Here is a 17,851-nt window from a genome sequence, read left to right as displayed (position 1 = left end):
CTGGGCTGGGTACGAAATGGGAGTGGGCTCCTGGCCCTGCCAACAGCCCCCAGCCTCCACCGTGCCCCGGGCTGGGGCAGCCAGCCCGACACAAACAAACCCCATGGTGGGAGCAGAGGTGGGACTCCAGAACCTGTGCTGAGGCTGCTTTGCTGTGCAGGCAAGGAAGGGCTTGGGCTGCTCCACTGCCCTTGTTTGCTTTGGGATCAGCATTATTGTGGGGGGCAGTGCAGGGGGGAAGGGAGAAAGCCTGGGCTTCCCTTCCCCGTGTCTGGGTTTTTCCTTGCATGCAGGGGTTGGGCCTTCCTCAAGGCCCTGGCAGAGATAAGATTTTTTTACCTTTTTTCTTGTTTCCCCTTTTTGTCTGTAATCTATTTTCAATAATTTGTTGTTTGTTTTTCTAGATGAAGCCTTATAGGTTGGGTCCAGTCTGGATCAGGAAGTGCTTGGGACCAGCTGCAGTGTGGATGGGCCGTGCCCTTGGAGAAGGCTGAGGACATCGTTTGGGACCAGCTTTTCTTCTAGCAGGGGAGGGCGTGAGGTGGGTCCCCGTCTGCCTGGCATGGTGGGATCAGAGCTTCTGGGAGATGGCAGCGAGCACAGGAGCCTCCTGCTCTGGGCAGCTGCTGAGGAGGTGGATGTGCCCTGGCTGGCTGCAGGCTGGGCACACGTCCTGCCCTCCTGCCCTGCTGCCAAAAGCAGCAGTGATGGGCAGCTCTGGGCACCGCTCTGAGCACGGCCAGCATGGCCTGGGCACCGTGGGCAGCTGGGACAAGGGCACAGGAGCCTTCAGCTGACGGGCGGTTTCTGCTTTCTCTCCTTGCAGCCGGGCTCTGCGGGTGCTGAGGCTGCTCTGGGCTCTGCCAGGGCTCTGCTGGAGCTCAGCACCAGGCTGGAATCAGCCAAAGAAGAAATGGTGTGACCTGCAGCACAGACTTGCTTGAGCATTTTGGCAGCATAGCTCAAGTTTTGGAGTGTTCACCTCCAAGGGAAAAGATGACACCCCCCAAAAAATAAATTTGTTCAATAACTTCTGAAATGAAATCAATCTGGGATGCCCCTCAAATGACATTTCTCAGCTTGCTCAAGTTGTAGCTCAGCCCTTCTCTGAACAGTTCTCTCCCCATCTGCCTCTTACTACTGCTCCCTCTTTTCCCTCGGTGAGTTCCCAGCCCATTGCAGCCTGTATCACACTGTTGCCTTCCTTGGTGCCCCTCCCCACGAGGAAGGCTGAGCCCCAGGCTTAGGGATGCATCCTGTCACTGGCTGAGGAGCAGCAATGTCTCAGAGGTCCCATGGGATTTTGGTGTCATTGAGAGCCACTCTCCAGCCCTCAGCTCTGCTCACTGCTGAGCTCCCACTCCCTTTCCCTTGTCCTTCCTGCAGGATGAGCTCTCTGAATCCCCTTGAGCCTCTTCACCCTTCCCAGCCCACACACCCACCTCAGTTAGGCCGAAGCTGAAGCTGCTCTGTCTCCTCTGGTGTACAGGGTGATCTTGTCCCCAATGAGTTGCAGCTGGACCAGTTGCTGAAGATTGGAGGCGGGCCTGATCTTGACAGGCCACACCTGCAACCAACAAGCACTAGTGATATATAAGAGTAAGGAACGAGGAGTGAGAGGAGTCAGATTACTCCTGCAAGGATCTGGAACAGTCAGTGTGTAGAGGAACTGCCTGTGAGGAACAACAAGAAGGTATGAAGCTCTAACAATACGAAATCCTTGCACTATGATGACGCTAGAATTTGTGTTATCTAAGACAACACTCTGGCACACCATCCAGTCCCCTGTGCAGGGAGCCCCAGCCCCAGAGCACAGCACACAACAGTGCAGTCCAGGCTGGAGCAGCTGCCCTGCAAGCCCTGGCTTGGCTCTTTGTGGCAAGGGAATGCTCCCTGTTTCCAGCTGCCCCTGCAGGATGGCCCCTGGGCAGAGCCCAGCTGGGCTCCCACTGCAGCCCCTGGAGCTTGGGGCAGACAGTGCTCCCAGAGCTGAGGTTCCTGGGGAGCACCCGGAGCTGTGCCTTGCACTCTGCTGCCATGTGTCACAGTGCAGGCTGGCTAGTGCTGTGTGAATGCACCAGCCCCTGGTTTGACTGACAGGGGCCTTGCCCAGTCACATCTCTGCCAAGGCTGCAGCATTTCACTGGGCAGAACCTGACAAGGCATAGAGAGCAGAGCAATGAAATTATCCAGACTGGGTTTTTCAAAGGCCCTTTAGAAGGAAGGGCTTGAGAATAAATGCTCTCTGTTTGCCACATGAACATTGGGGTGAGTTAGTGTCTTTGTCTTCAACCCACTCCCCCTCAAGCCAACGTTACAGCCACCATTTCTTCTTTGGCTGATTCCAGCCCGGTGCTGAGCTCCAGCAGAGCCCTGGCAGAGCCCAGAGCAGCCTCAGCACCTGCAGAGCCCGGCTGCAAGGAGAGAAAGCAGAAACCGCCCGTCAGCTGAAGGCTCCTGTGCCCTTGTCCCAGCCGCCCACGGTGCCCAGGCCATGCTGGCCGTGCTCAGAGCGGTGCCCAGAGCTGCCCATCACTGCTGCTTTTGGCAGCAGGGCAGGAGGGCAGGACGTGTGCCCAGCCTGCAGCCAGCCAGGGCACATCCACCTCCTTAGCAGCTGCCCAGAGCAGGAGGCTCCTGTGCTCGCTGCCATCTCCCAGAAGCTCTGATCCCACCATGCCAGGCAGACGGGGACCCACCTCACGCCCTCCCCTGCTAGAAGAAAAGCTGGTCCCAAACGATGTCCTCAGCCTTCTCCAAGGGCACGGCCCATCCACACTGCAGCTGGTCCCAAGCACTTCCTGATCCAGACTGGACCCAACCTATAAGGCTTCATCTAGAAAAACAAACAACAAATTATTGAAAATAGATTACAGACAAAAAGGGGAAACAAGAAAAAAGGTAAAAAGATCTTATCTCTGCCAGGGCCTTGAGGAAGGCCCAACCCCTGCATGCAAGGAAAAACCCACACACAGGGAAGGGAAGCCCAGGCTTTCTCCCTTCCCCCCTGCACTGCCCCCCACAATAATGCTGATCCCAAATCAAACAAGGGCAGTGGAGCAGCCCAAGCCCTTCCTTGCCTGCACAGCAAAGCAGCCTCAGCACAGGTTCTGGAGTCCCACCTCTGCTCCCACCGTGGGGTTTGTTTGTGTCGGGCTGGCTGCCCCAGCCCCAGCCCGGGGCACGGTGGGGGCTGGGGGCTGTTGGCAGGGCCAGGAGCCCACTCCCATTTCGTACCCAGCCCAGCCCATCCCCCCAGCCCTGCCAAAACCAGCTGTGCAGGCGACTGAAGGATCAGCTGCATCTGCCCCAGCAAAGGGGGAACCTTTGGTTCCCCGCCAGGCTGTGCAATGGCCAAATGTGGAAGCATCCCCCTGGGTGTGGACTCATCTGTAAATTTGCTGTGGAGCCTGGCTTTGAAGAAGGTGCAACAATCAAAGTCTATCATCTTCAGCTGGCCTGTGGTCTGGTCCAGGAAGAGGTTGCCATCCTTGATGTCATCCTCGCTGTCTCCAGCAGCAGCAGTCCCACCTGGTACAGCTTCTCCAGGGGCTCCTTCTCCTTCCCTGGGGTGAGACCAGGCTCTCAGGTTCTGCCCAAGGCCCCAGCTGTCAGGGAACCAGGACAAGCAAAACCAGCTCAGATGGTGGCCACCAGTGCTGGGCAGAGCAGCTCAGCTCCAGCACAAGGGCTCTGTGTTCCCATCTGATGAGCCCTGGGCAGTGACACGGGCAGGACAAAAAAGTCTGGCTTCCTTTGCTTCTGACTGCCAAGGCATGTGTGGAGCTGTAACTTACCAGGGCCCTGCATCACAGTGTGCCTGTGGCTCTCTCCCTTCTTCTAGGGCAGATGAATATCCTGCATCCAAGGATGACAGAGCAGCTCTTCTAATGAGGGCCTTTCCAAGTCCAGCATAGATAAACACCGCCTGATCAGATCTTGGCACTCTGGGCAGAGAAACCACAAACCGCCGGTCAGTTGGAGAAGGCTCCTGTTGGCTTTGCCCCACTATTCCCGTGCCCAGGCCATGCTGGATGTGCTCAGAGCTGGGCCTAAGCTTTCCCATACATTCCCTGGTTTGGAGGAGAGCAGGAGAGCGGGACAAGTGCCACCTCCTCAGCAGCTGCCAGAGCAGGATGCTCACGAGCCTGCTGCTGTCTCCCAGCACTGGTATTCCCCCCTGCCCAGAGATGAGGATCCACCTTGAGAGAGCCCTTGTGGCAGCGAGAGCTGATGGTCCCAGCTGATGTTCTGGCCCCTCCTGAAAGGGTGCTCCCCACAGACCATCTGGTGCAGCAGGATGCCCAGGGACCAGATGGTAGCTGGCCTGCCATAGTACCAGCCAAAGTGGGTCCATTCCGGGGGGCTGTATGACCGTGTTCCTATGGAATACAGATGGAGTTCATCAGGGGGATGCTGCTGCTCCCAGAGCCTGGCCCCAGCATCCCTGCTCCAGTGGCACACGGGGTGTGACGCACTGCCCTCTCACCAGCACCTGGGACTTGTGTACAGACTTGGGGTTGGAAAAGAAGCCACTGGGGTTGGAAGAGGGCAGTGGAATCCCTGGCAAGGCCCCACCATAACAAGGAAGAAACCACTCAGTGCTGGGGGAAAATCCATGCCTGCATCCTCCCTGCCTGCATTGCTCCAAAAACATTATGAACCCAAAAAAAAGCAGGCGAGTGGAGCAGTCCAAGCCCTTTCTCACCTGCACACCAAACTGGCTGGGGCACTGGTTCCGACCCCCCCTCTCAGCTACCCGCACCCACGGGTGATTTGCTGGGCTGGCTGCCCCAGCCCCAGTCCTGGGCAGAGTGGTGGGCAAAGGCTGCCTGCAGGGCTGGAAGCTGGCTCCACACCCAGCCCTGCTCAAAAGCAACTTGGCTGAAGTCTCAGTGCCATGAAGGGCTGCAGAAGGGAGAATCCCCACTGCCACACCCAGCTTGGGCTGTGAGATGTTGGGCCATGAGATGCTGGGACCAGGAGCACACCCTGTGTGGGCTCACCTGCAAAGTGAGTGTAGGCTGTGTCCTGCAGGTAGGTGCCACAGCCAAAGTCAATCAATTTGGCCTGCCCGGTGGCCAGGTCAACCAGGATGTTCTCTGGTTTGATGTCCCTGTGCAGGACCCTGCAGCTGGTGCAGTGCTGCACGGCCTCCAGCACCTGGCGGAACAGCTCCCGCGCCACCTCCTCGGGCAGGAAGCCCCGAGCTCGAATGAAACGCTGCAGGTCCTGACACCGCTCCGGGCGCTCCAGCACCATCAAGACGTCGTTGGGGAGCTCAAGCCACTCCAGCAGCTGGACCACACCAGGGAAGCCAGTGGACACCTTGGCCAGCAGCACGATCTCCAGGGGTGCGCTGGTGCCGGCGGGCTGCGGGAGGAGCACGATGCCGTCAGTGGGGCTGATGCCGTTCCGGGGCTCAGGAAGCCCTCAGCCAGCCTGGGATGCTCTGTGCCCTGCGCTGGCCCCACGCCCGCTCTCCCTCGAGGCGTCCTGGCGGCTTCCACCCTGTCGGGCCTCGGCTCGTCCCCGCCCGGCACGGCCCGGCTGCTCCCGCTGGCCCCGCTCACTCACCAGCTCGCCCCAGTGCCGGACGCGCTCCCGTGGCACCCTTTTGATGGCCACCTGCAAGCCAAGGGCAGCAGCGGGCTGAGTTCGCCGTCCACCTTGCCCAGCCCCATCCTCCGCCCTCCTCCTCCTCCGCCCCCTCCTCCTCCTCCTCCTGCGCCCGCCGCTCACCGGGGCGCCGTCCGAGAGCCGCGTGGCCGCGAAGACGCTGCCGAAGCCGCCGCGCCCCAGCAGCGAGCCCAGCCGGTACTGCTCCTTCAGGCCCTGCTGCGCCTTCCCTGCCGGCGGGACGCGGCTGTCAGCGCTCGGCCCGGGGCCGGCAACGGCCCCCGAGCGCCCCTCAAGCGCCCCGGGCCGGCCATCCCCAGGCGTTCGCTCCTTGCAGCGGGACAGCGGCGGCTCGGGGCCGGCGGCCGCGCTGCCGAGCGGCGGAGCTCGGGCCGGGCAAGCGGCAGCGGAGGCGGCGGGAGCGGCCGCGCCGCCTGTGTCCTCCGCGGGCCCCGGGAGGGGCTGGGGCTAGGGCCGGGGCCGGGGCCGGGGCCGGGGCCGGGGCCGGGGCCGGTGCCAGGCTCTGGCCAGGCGGAGCCAAAGGGAGGCGATGCCGCCCCAGCCCCAGGCACTGATGCCCGCCCAGCAGCGCCACCGCCAGTACGGCCAGAGCCGGCCGGAGGCGAGACCGCGGCGGGACGCCCGGGGCCGGGGACGGGGCAGCCCCGCCCGGGGCCGAGGGCGGGCCGGGGGCATGGCCCGACCGGGCATGGGGAGAGAGACTGGGAGAGGAGGGGACCTCGGGAAAGGGAGACCGGGAGAGGGAGAGACAAGCGGGACTGCGGGACAAGCGGGACTGCGGGAGAGGGAGAGGACAAGCAAGAGGGGCTCGGCAAAGTCGCTGCTTTCGCTGCTGCTGCTGCCGCTGCAACTGAAGCGCCGGGGCCGTTTGTCCCCGTGTCAGTTTGTCCGTTGCCCACTCGCCCCCGCGCCGAGCCCCGCGCTCCCCGGGGGCAGCCCCTGAGCCTGTCCAAACACGGGAACTTGGCCGTGTTCAGCCAAGACCCAGAGTCTGCACTCCTGCACAGCGGCACAGGAATCCCCTCAGTCCCTGCTGTGCATTGTCCCTGCTGAGGGTCAAACACTATCAGAGCGCATTCCCTGAATGCTGAATTTGTACATGACCCAGGCACTGCACTTACCTCTCCAGCATTGCTTTCCAAAGAAAACCAGGGGAAGGCAAACTGGGTGTAGCTCATGGTATTTGACAGTGTCTACAACTTGCCAAGTCATGGATCTTCGAGGTGAGATCCATTTGGAATTAATGGGAAGGAGAAGTAGTGCAAGATGGGAAAGGGGAGCATAAAAATAAACCGAGTAAAACATCTCAGATGGTTTCTTTCTGTTTTCTTTGAATTTCTTAAAAGCTCTTTCAGTTTTCCCATCATCTGCTCCTCAGTCCTCTTTGCTCTTTCCAAGAATCTTTCCTGGAGAACGAGGTGCAGCTTCTGTCACAAGATGTGCCACCAACTGCAGCTCCTCTTGGCTTTCCACACCGTGCGTGCAGCACGACTCTTGCAGCAAAGCAGGACAAATATTTGAAGAACTTGACAGCTTGTTCTTTGTTCTCCTTGTGGGCTGGGCAGTTGTGCCATTGGTGAGGTTTTCAATGTTACTGTTCTACCCTCAGAAAACATGATGGGCTACCAGGAATTGTTAGGGAATGCAAACCTGACTGAATGCAGAGAAAGAATCTCCAGAGCCTGCAGCCAGAAATGGAGAGCTGTGGGATAATCATTCCAACATGCCCGTGGACATAGGGAAAGTGAGCTAGAAGATGAAAATGGGCTGACAGAGGGAGTTTGTTTCAGTGTTCAGTTCAGATGCTTCTCCATCTCATGCATTGATATGAATCAAGAGTACAGTCAGTTCATGAAAAGTACCAGAACATGCTGGACCTGTCAGGAGATGACTGGAAGAATTTGAAAAGGAGAAATGCATGGAATGACTTTGCGAACTTTGTCTCTAAGAAGGGTCATTTTTTCCTAATAATTTCTGATCAATTCCCTCTGCTTTTGTGCTTCCTAACAAGTCCATTTTCATCCCAGATTGCCCATGAAATGGCAGCCCAGAGCTTGTGGAAGTGCCTGAAAGATGCCCTGTTCCTCTGCAGGGACCCTGAGGCTGAAGCAGGAGCCTGAGCCCTCTCTGGGGAAGCCTCCTCCGAGCTGGAATTTGTGCCGTGCTGGGAGAGGAGGAGGAGGGGGAGAGCGCTGGCGCTGTGTGGCAGGAGCAGGAGGTTTGGGCCGCAGGACATTCCGTCTGCGCCGCTGCCCCGCAATGGGCGGCCGTGCCCGGGGCTCTGGGCCTGGCCCCGCGTGCGCTGAGCTCCCGACACTGCGGGAGCTCCCCGGGCTGGGCTCAGCTTCCCGCTGGGACTGGGCAGCAGGCTGGGCTCCAGCTGGGATCAGCAGCAGCTGGAAATACCTCTGCGCATCTCCACTTGCTGCTGCTGCTGCTCAGAAGGAGAAACAATGAAGTGAGTCGAGAAGTTCTGGTTTCTCTTTCTCCTGGTGGATTTTTTCATTTGATTTGACACTTGAGAGGCAATTTCTGTGATTTTATTTCAGCAGCAGCAGCAACAGGGCCGTGTTTGAGCACTGCAAATGTGGTCTGTGTGGCTTTAATTCTCCTTGACGTAATGCTCAGGGACTTTAGAGGATTTCAAGATCTGCTAATCATGATGCCTGTGACCAAAAGCCTCAGTTCACCTATTGCCGGCCGGGGGTCTATGTACAAAATCACAAGCAGGACCGGACTGCTGAGGAATGTGTCTTGAGGTGTTTATTTTCCAGCATCAGTCTCATTACATGGTTATGACAGTGGGAAGATGCCGGCAGTTTGTGTCCTCGGCAGCAGACAAAGAACTCAATGTTACAACTTACTTTAAAAGTTTTTGGACCAATCACGCAAAGTAAAGCATATTGACAGTAGTTCTATCCAACCATTATAAGCACACGTACCTTCGGTTAAAACAATGCCTGATTATTTCGAATACAATACCTGCTTGTGAGCCACAATGCTCAGAGCTCATTTATTAAGCTCAGTACTTCCTAATATCAGGCTAGATATACTTTTCTGCAGCTTAGGGAGTTTTTCTAGCCAAGCGTTAATACACAAATTATTGTTCTATTTGTCCTTACTTTCCCACTTCTTATTTAACTTTTCTGCTGCCCTATCTCATGGTTACCGCTTAGCTCTAATCACAGATCTGCTGTCTCTGAGGCCTGCCTTTTGCAGCTTTCCCAAAACCCTCTGATTTTAAGGATTCCCACATTCACTGTCACGAAAGCACTCTGGGTAGCACTGATCAAAAAAGGCAATTGCAGTTTTACAGGTAAATTTCAAGTGGCAAGAGCAGCCATGATCTCCAATTGCCAAGGCAAAGGCAGCAGCAGCCTCCTGCTGTCACCTCAGGGTGAGTAAAGCAGTGCTGAAAACAGCGCTGGAACCCGATCCTTTCTTTCTCTGCGGGCTGGGTCAGGGCAGCACAGGCGGGCCCTGCGCAGTCAGGGCTGTGTGGGTGATTGCTGCTCTACTCCAGAACTGAGCTGGAAAAAGCCCTCGGGAGCCGAGGCAGGAGCAGGCGGGAAGGGGCCGGCGCTGCTGCTGCTCCTGGCCGGGAGCCCCGGCTGGGCCGGGCCGGCGCCCCCTGCGCTGCGGCTGCTGCTGCTGCCAGAGCCGGGCGGGACTCGGGGACAGGGAACGGACACGGGGGGACAGCAAAGGCCTGGCGGCTGCAGGGATGGTGGCGCTCGGGCCAGCGCCAGCACAGAGCTTCAGCCCGCAATGAACCCCGAGGGAAACGCTGGGGAAAGGCTCCATTTCAGCCTTTCTTCACTCGTGGCTGTGAAGGGACTGAAATAAATGGAGAACAAGCAGGGCCCGACCCCTTCTCCTTTGGGAGGAGCCCCAGGCCTGGGGCTGTGAGGGGCCGTGGGGGTCTGTGAGGGGCTGAGAGGGGCTGTGAGGGGCTGTGAGGGGCTGAGAGGGGCTGAGAGGGGCTCAGATGGGTCATGAGGGGCCATGAGATGTGAGGGGTCCTGAGAGGCCATGAGGAGTTTTGAGGGGCCAAGAGAATCTCTGAGAGGCCATGAAGGGCTGTCGGGGACCTTGAGGGGGAGAAGGGTCTCTGAGAGGCTGTGGGAGGCCAGGCACCTCATGGAACCGAGGGTCGGTTATGACACTGTGTCCTGGTTCAGGGCAAATTTGGGAGAGAACCCCAAAGGGCCCTCCTAGGTAATCGGATTCTACCTCCCCTCCCCCAGCCGGTCCAGGAGAAAATACTTCCTTGGAGAAAAGTGGAAAAAAACTGTCTATTAAACAAGAAAACTTAATATTAAACAATAAAACCCCTTGCTGCTCCAAAGGAGATGACAAACCCAGAATGTCCCCTCCCCAGATTCCAGTTCAGCTCACTCAGTCTCTTATCAGTCCCTCCGGCGCTGGAAATGCCGTGGCCCAGGCCCGGCCCGGCCCACCGATGCGAGCTGCCGGTGCTCTTATGGTTGTTCAGTCCAGAGCAGGTGTGAACAGGTCCAGAGAAAGGGGAAAAAAAAGGAAAAAAAAAAAAAGCACAATCCAGGGAATTTCTTTGCCTCAGCTCGCTAAACTAACTAAAAAGAAAGAAAAAAAAAGAGAGCCCTGTCCCGCCGTCTGTTCATCCGCAGAACCACGCAGTCCAGAAGCAGGAATGTGTAGGAGTGAGTTCAGTGTCTGAAAACAAACTGCGCGCCTCCTCTCCCCCCCCCAATCTTTGAAGCAAGTCTTAAAGGTGCAAAACTTACTATTCAGCATAAACGGAATGAGACAATTGGGGATAAAAGCATCATATAGTCAACCTAGGACATTCCACCCCTTATCCCCATATCGTCAGCTTACTACTAAAACTAATATATATATTCTAACTCTATAAACTCATACATCAGACATTCAATATACAGCTATACACAGACAATGGTAGTAACATTTAGCAGACAGTGATATTTACATGTAGGTCTCACCCAACAATGAGATCTCCCTGAGGTACACATCGTGTTCTTCCATCTCTTTGCATTATCCACCATGTGGAACCTGGTCCCTGAGCAAAGACAACCCCACAAATGGGTTTGTTTGTACTCGAGGCAGAATTGATCCAAACTGTCTTCCCTAATAAACCTCTGACATGTACCACTGGGACTTTGTCTCCATCTACTCTATGCAAAGGCTCAGATTTGGCAGGGCCCACTCGGTTAGTAGAGCCTCGGGTGTTAACTAGCCAGGTGGCTTTTGCCAGATGCTGCTCCCAGTTTTTGAAAGATCCCCCACCTAACGCTTTCAAAGTTGTTTTCAACAGTCCATTGTACCTCTCCACTTTCCCTGCAGCTGGTGCATGGTAGGGAATATGGTACACCCACTCAATGCCATGTTCCCTAGCCCAGGTGTTGATAAGGCTGTTCTTGAAATGCGTCCCATTGTCTGACTCAATCCTCTCAGGAGTACCATGTCTCCACAGGACTTGCTTTTCAAGGCCCAGGATGGTGTTCTGGGCAGTGGCGTGAGGCACAGGATAGGTTTCCAGCCATCCCGTGGTGGCTTCTACCATGGTCAGCACGTAGTGCTTGCCTTGGTGTGTTTGGGGCAGTGTGATGTAGTCGATCTGCCAGGTCTCCCCATACTTGTACTTGGACCACCGCCCACCATACCACAGGGGCTTCACTCGCTTGGCCTGCTTGATGGCAGCACACATCTCACAGTCATGGATAACCTGAGAAACACTGTCCATGGTTAGATCCACCCCTCGCTCTCGTGCCCACTTATAGGTGGCATCTCTACCCTGATGACCTGAGGCGTCGTGGGCCCACCAAGCTAGGAATAACTCCCCCTTGTGTTCCCAATCTAGGTCTATCTTTGACACCTCTATCTTTGCAGCCCGGTCTACCTGCTCATTGTTTTGGCGCTCCTCATTAGCTCTGCTCTTGGGGACATGGGCATCTACATGGCAGACCTTCACAGGTAGCTTCCCTACCCTAGTAGCGATGTCTTTCCACTCATCAGCAGCCCAAATCGGTTTTCCTCTACGTTGCCAGTTAGCTTCTTTCCACCTCTCCAGCCATCCCCACAGAGCATTGGCTATCATCCACGAATCAGTGTAAAGGTAGAGCCTTGGCCACTTCTCTCTCTCAGCAATGTCCAGGGCCAGCTGAATGGCCCTGAGCTCTGCAAGTTGGCTTGATCCACCTTCTCCTTCGGTAGCTTGAGCGACCTGTCGTGTGGGGCTCCATACGGCTGCTTTCCACTTTTGTTTCATTCCCACATTGCGACAAGAACTGTCAGTGAAAAGAGCACAGCGCGTTTCTTCCACTGGCAGTTCATTGATCATTTTGTCCCTTTGCCTAAGGGACTGAGAGAGCCCCAGAATTACTGCAAATCCCACACCAGTCTGCTCAGTAACCTGACCCAGACCCTCCTCCTCCTTCCTGCCTTGCTGTGGGTGGACAGTGGCCGGATGTCCTGCACCCACCACAGCGGCTCCCTCACTGCCCTCCGCACCTGGATGGGAAGAGAAAATTGAGCAAAGGGCTCCTGGGTTGAGACAAGGAGCAGGAGAGATCACTCATCACATCCTGTCATGGGCCAAACTGCCTCCGATTTAGAGATATGAATTGAACTTATTGCTGACAAAATCAGAGCAGGATAAGGAGAAGTCAAATAAACCCTTCAATACACCTTCTCCCTATTATTCATAACTATGGAGCCATTGGCTTTCTCCGTTATATTGGTTTTTGCAAACTATTTTGATACAATACAGTTTGTAATCACTTTTTAATGGCTTTTGATACACCACCGTTTGTCAGCCTTTTTACCCTAATCCCTGTGCAGAACATATATTTTAGTGTGATAAATATATTATAGTTTAGGCTCTCACAAAATATCATGATAGACACAATGTGCTGTGTATTACAACATTAACCATTGCAGAAGTGGCTAATGCCTTTATTTGTGTAACTAAGTGACAATGGTCAGAATAACTCAGATAATTTTGTGAAATAGCTAATGTTGATTTAATGTACTGGTGGAGTATCTCATCTGTATGATAAGAACACATTGAAAAGTAGCAAGTAAATAAACATCAAAAGAAAGAATGCAAAGAGGAATTTACCACTTCGTTTATCAAGAACTGTCAAACCACAGAACAGGGGGGCCTTGTGAGAACATAAAATATATAAATTTACTCTGCAGTATGGCATGTACTTTATGAAAAGGAATCAAGGGTCAAACCAAGCAAAAGAATTCCTGGAACATGTAAACTGGAAAGAATATTTGAATATGCGTAACCCTCCTGAGTATGTATTTAACCAATACAATGAAAAGGTATGTAAGATGAATTGTTGTAGTTAACAGTGTGCCTCTGGCAGTTGCCAAGCACCCAGCATGCTGTTTACTGATCCTTTTATCCCTTATTATTCATTTACAAATTTTAAAGAGTGAGCCAGGTTTCTCACATGGTTTAATTAAAAGCTGCATTTTGTGTACAATAAGAGTGAAAAGGGTCGTGTGCCCCACTGGCACTGGGAGGGGGCATGAGGAGCCCCATGGGGTGCTGTGAAGAGGAAGAAGAGACCCCTGATGGGAATCGATGCCCCCCAGTGCCCCAGTGCCCCCCAGTGCCCCCCAGTGTCACAGCACGTCATCGTAGTGACAAGGGTCCCTCTGTCCCTCGTAGGTTCCCAACAGCTCCACGTTGGTCACATGTGGATCCTGAGGTGGGGCAGGGCCAGGGGACACCTGTGGGGGCCATGAGAGTGACACCAGTTGTGGGGACCTGGGTGGGGGGTGACACCCGTGGGTGATGTGTCCCTGACCCCTCCCTGAATTCTCCCACTGCCCGCTTGGTGCCAACATTCACTTTCTCTTTCCTGCAGCAGAAAGGTCATTGGTCTGGTTTATAGAATCCTTCTTACTGTTGCTCTCCCAACAACTCCCTCACAATGAAAACACAAACAAATCCCGAAGAAATGAGACTTTTTTGTTCCCTTTAGGGTTCCCTTTAGGATTCCTTTGGTGCATCCCACAGCAGAGTTTGCTTGTGGATAACACAAAGTGTGGAATCTCTCTGAGTATCCAACAGCTCCATGGGATTGTTCCCTGCCTGCTGGGCAGCAACCCAGCCCCTAAGGAAGACTTTTCTTGCGCCATCTTTAGGAACTCTCCCCGTTTTGCTCATTCCCACCCTGAAACTTGCTTGACTTCCCATGGAGGAAGGGGAGAAGCTCTGTCCATCCTTGGGACAGTGCACAGCAATCTGTGGAAATGCCCGTGTGTGCCTCAGGGTCTGATTCCCTGGTAAATCCTCTCCAGCCTGCCCTGAATTCCCCTGCCTGGGCACTCCCTGCTCCTGCTGTGACTCCCCTGTTCCCCAGCCCCTCGTGTGCAGCCCCTGCTCAATATTTCCACACTTCTCCCTCTCCTCTGGTGTGCACATCCAGAACCCAAACATTCTTTCCATGAGGTACCAAAGGGCTGCAGGTTTTGTTCAAGAAGGAGGGTCCAGGTCAGCTTGTTGAGCAGATTGGTGTGGGATTTGCAGTAGTTCTGGGGCTCTCTCAGTCCCTTAGGCAAAGGGACAAAATGATCAATTGCTGCATTTCCGGGCTGGTTCCCTCCCAGCTGCCCCTGCAGGGTGGGTTTCCAGCCAGCCCTGCTCTGAAAACCATCAAAGGCCCTCACAGAGCCACTGCTTGGGCTCCCTTTGGGCTTTGTGCTTCTTGCAGGGCTGAGCAAACCACAGGCAGGCCTTTTCCCCCACAGAATTCTCACCTCTGCAGCAGCTCTAAAGCTGCCAGAATCAAAGCCAAGGGGGCAGGGGGGACCCTCAGGTCCTGGCTGCCACCTGGGGCTGGCCAGAGCAGGGCTGGGCAATGGCCATCCCTGTGCAGTGGGGCTGGGCCATGGCTGGGCCCCACCCTTGGACTGACAGGGGTCCCCAGGATGTGCCACCCCTGGGACAGGCACCCCATCAGGAATGTGCAGGGCCATTTCTGGAACTGCCAGCCTCTGGTAAAGGTTCCCTCATGCCAGGATGTGTCACCTCCTGGGACAGGATCCTCCTTGGACAGGAGCCCCCTGGATGTGCCCCCCAGGACAGAACTGCCTCCCTTTCCCATCTGAAACTGAGCACAAACAGCCTCTTCCTTCTTGTCCAGGAAAAAGAGAGTGAAAATACTGAGGGGTCACAGCCCAACACCTCCATCCCTCACAGCCTCCCCACCCTTCCCTGCACCTCCTGCTCCCCATTTTCCCATTCCCCTTGGTCCTCCCAACCCCCTCCCTGCTCAGGTGCTCCCTGGGATTGCTGAGCCAGGAACCAGTGGTGAGAGGACCTGGTACAAAAGTGAGGAAAATAAGGAAAAAGATAAATAAAGAGAGGAGAAATGAAGGGTAGGGGAGGGCACAGAAGCAGAGGACCCCCATGTGATGCCTGCACAGGAAATGAGCACCCCATGGGGGCTGTGCTGTTCCCTGGGTCACCCCAAAATCTGAGGCACCCAGGGAAGGAGATGAGATGCCTGTGCCCATCCAGACACTGCCCATCCCTGGTACCCCCCTTCCCCTGGGAACCCAACCATGGGGGCCCCATTCCTTATATCCCTCCATCCCTGGGACCCCCATCCCAGTACTTCCATTCCCCAGGATCTCCATGGCCCAGCACACAATTCCCAAGGAACCCTCACCTGTTCATTCCATCCCCTGAAATCTCCCTTTCCCCAGGACCTTTATTCTCCCAGGACTCCCCATTCCCCGGCACTCTCATCCCCAGGACCCCCATCTCCTGACCCCAAATCCCTGGAGCCCATATTCCTCTAGGACTCCCATCCCCGAGTCCCTCAGGCCCTGGGGACCCCCATTCCCATGGCACCCCCATTCCCAGTGACTCCCCCTCCTCAGCACCCCCATTAGACAGGGACCCCATCCCTGGGATCCCCTCATTCCCCTGGACATTCATCCCTAGCTCCCCAAAACCCCCTGAGCCCCCAACTCCTTGGAACCCCATGTCCCACCTTGTCCCACCCACCCTCGTCCCCTTCCTGTGCCCAGCTTGTGGCCACCCTGCCCCACCAAGGGCCACCTCCACGTGGGGACAGGCGTGACCTCACTTCCTTCCTCTTCATCCCAAGAGCCGCCAGCCAGGGGAGTGACAGCGAGTGACAGCCAGTGCACATGGCTGGGGACACCAGGATGGCTGGGAAGGTGGCACTGCTCCTGTGGGGTGAGTGCCCCAGGAAAGGGCCTGAAAGCCTGGAGATAGGGCAGGGAGGGAGCACAGGGGGGCTGTGGGGTCCCCTGAGGTCCCCAATGACAGCAGAGCCAGTCCGTGTTATCCACAGTGGACCTTGGTGGGACTGGGGATGTGGGGTGGCTTTGGGGACAGGAACAGGGGGCAGGAATTTGGGGATGGGGATTTGGGGACAGGAATGTGGGACTGGTACCTTTGGGCTCAGGTAGCTCTGGGGATAGGGACAAGGGAACTGGGATGCAGGGACAGAAGGGGACAAGAACCGTGAGGATGTGGCCATGGGGATGGGATCATGATGTGGTGGGGGTGACCTGAGCACGCATGGGCTGTGTCTGTGGTGTCCTTGTGCCTGAGGTGTCCACAGTGTCCCCATGTTCTGCCTCAGTGGTCTCAGGGTCCCAGTTTCCAAGGTGGCCGTGTCTCAGGGATGTGGTGCACGGGTGGCTGTGACACAGACATGTCCCCCTGCCACACCAAATCTTTTGGGGACCACCCCCATGCACTTTCCCACAAGAACTGCTGTCCCCATGGGGACAGTTCTGGACAGCACCCGCACCCTGTACCCCGTGTGCCTTTGTCCCCTCAGTGCCAGCCCCCCCAGCCCTGTCCCTTCTCCCTCCAGCCCAGACCCTTGGCCTCGCTGGTGAGTCCTCGGCCAATGCCATGGCCCCACAGCGCTGTTCCCACCCCATGCTGGCCCTGGCAGGCTGCTGTCCCCTGTCACCTGCAGGCATTCAGACCACCCAGATCCTTGTGGAACCCCCCGGACACCGCCAGTGCTGTGGGACCAGGTGACACTGACCTGCCAGGGCTTGGGGACCACCGGTGCCACCACCTGGTACAAGGACGGGCGGCGCTGGTGGCAGGAGAGACACGACTGCCTCAATGTCACAGAGAGTGGCACCTATGAGTGTGACAGACCTGGCATTGGGCTCAGCCCCACTGTGACAGTCTTAGATGGTGAGGGGGGATCTTAAATGGTCTGGGTGGCCCCTGACAGGTCTGGGTGGGCTCCACTCTGTGGGTGGTTTCACACCCCTCATGTGGCAGGAGCCTGTGCTCTGCACACAGGGACATCCCAGTGCATCCCAGTGCACCCAGATGTCCCCAGTGCCATGGGGACCCACCTCTGACCTTTCCCAAGCCCCTCAGTAAGATGGGACCCTCCTGTCCCACAGATGATCTGGTGCTGCAGGTGCCAGCACGGGTGCTGCTGTAGGGGGACACAGTGACACTGCGCTGCCGGGGGCGGTGGAAGAGCCCGGTCACGAAGGTGAGATTTTTCAAGGATGAGAATAATCTGACGAGGTCCCTTAATGCGACCGAGCTGTCCCTGTCCCCCCTCCAGCTGAACCACAGTGGCAGCTACCGCTGCAAGGGCTGGGTGAGGTCCTGGCCGTCAGGCTCAGCAGCAGTGACAGTGACAGTGCACGGTGAGCACCCCCACGGCTGGAACTCCCATCTCCTGACAGCCCCAAAGCCACTTCCCAGTGCACTCTGAGTCACAGTCCTCATCTCCCCTCTCCTTCCCTAACTCTTTCTGGTGCCAGTGCTGGAGGGTCCCCCAAGCCCACCACGGGGTCCCCCTTGACTCTCAGCTGCCTCAGCACCCCCAGCCCCCTGAGGCTCCAAGCCGCCCTCCTGCACTTCCCCTCCTGTTCTACCGGGACAGGCAGGTGGTGGGGGGCCCGCAGGGGTCTCCACAGCGGCTGGTGCCTGCTGTGGGGGTCTCCCACTCAGGGAATTACAGCTGCGAGGTGCCCTTTGAGGGGGGAGCTGTGCAGAAGAGCAGCACCCAGCTCCGCGTCATGGTGCCCAGTGAGTGTGGGGATGGGCACGGGGAGCGCCCATTGCCTCCTCTGGTCCCCTGCCTGGGCACGTCCCTGTCGCCCTGACACATTTCTTGGGTCTCCTCTCCTCTGCCCTGTGTCCCCTCACCCCTCCTTGGTGTGACCC

General features: G+C 56.5%; 1 protein-coding gene across 1 annotated transcript in view; it reads left to right on the top strand.

Annotated features, from left to right (window-relative positions):
- Positions 1-16,872, top strand: part of LOC132334539 (olfactory receptor 14J1-like) — a 41,816-nt gene extending 24,944 nt beyond the window's left edge. Inside the window, exons 2-3 of the mRNA XM_059860645.1 lie at positions 3,985-4,076; positions 16,673-16,872. Of these exons, the coding sequence (XP_059716628.1) occupies positions 3,985-4,076; positions 16,673-16,872 (292 nt within the window). The remainder of the gene's footprint in view (positions 1-3,984; positions 4,077-16,672) is intronic.
- The last annotated feature ends 979 nt before the right edge of the window (positions 16,873-17,851 follow it).

Source organism: Haemorhous mexicanus, chromosome 16, assembly GCF_027477595.1.
Source record: "Haemorhous mexicanus isolate bHaeMex1 chromosome 16, bHaeMex1.pri, whole genome shotgun sequence".
Lineage (NCBI taxonomy): Eukaryota > Metazoa > Chordata > Aves > Passeriformes > Fringillidae > Haemorhous > Haemorhous mexicanus.
This window is presented reverse-complemented; position numbering and strand designations above follow the sequence as displayed.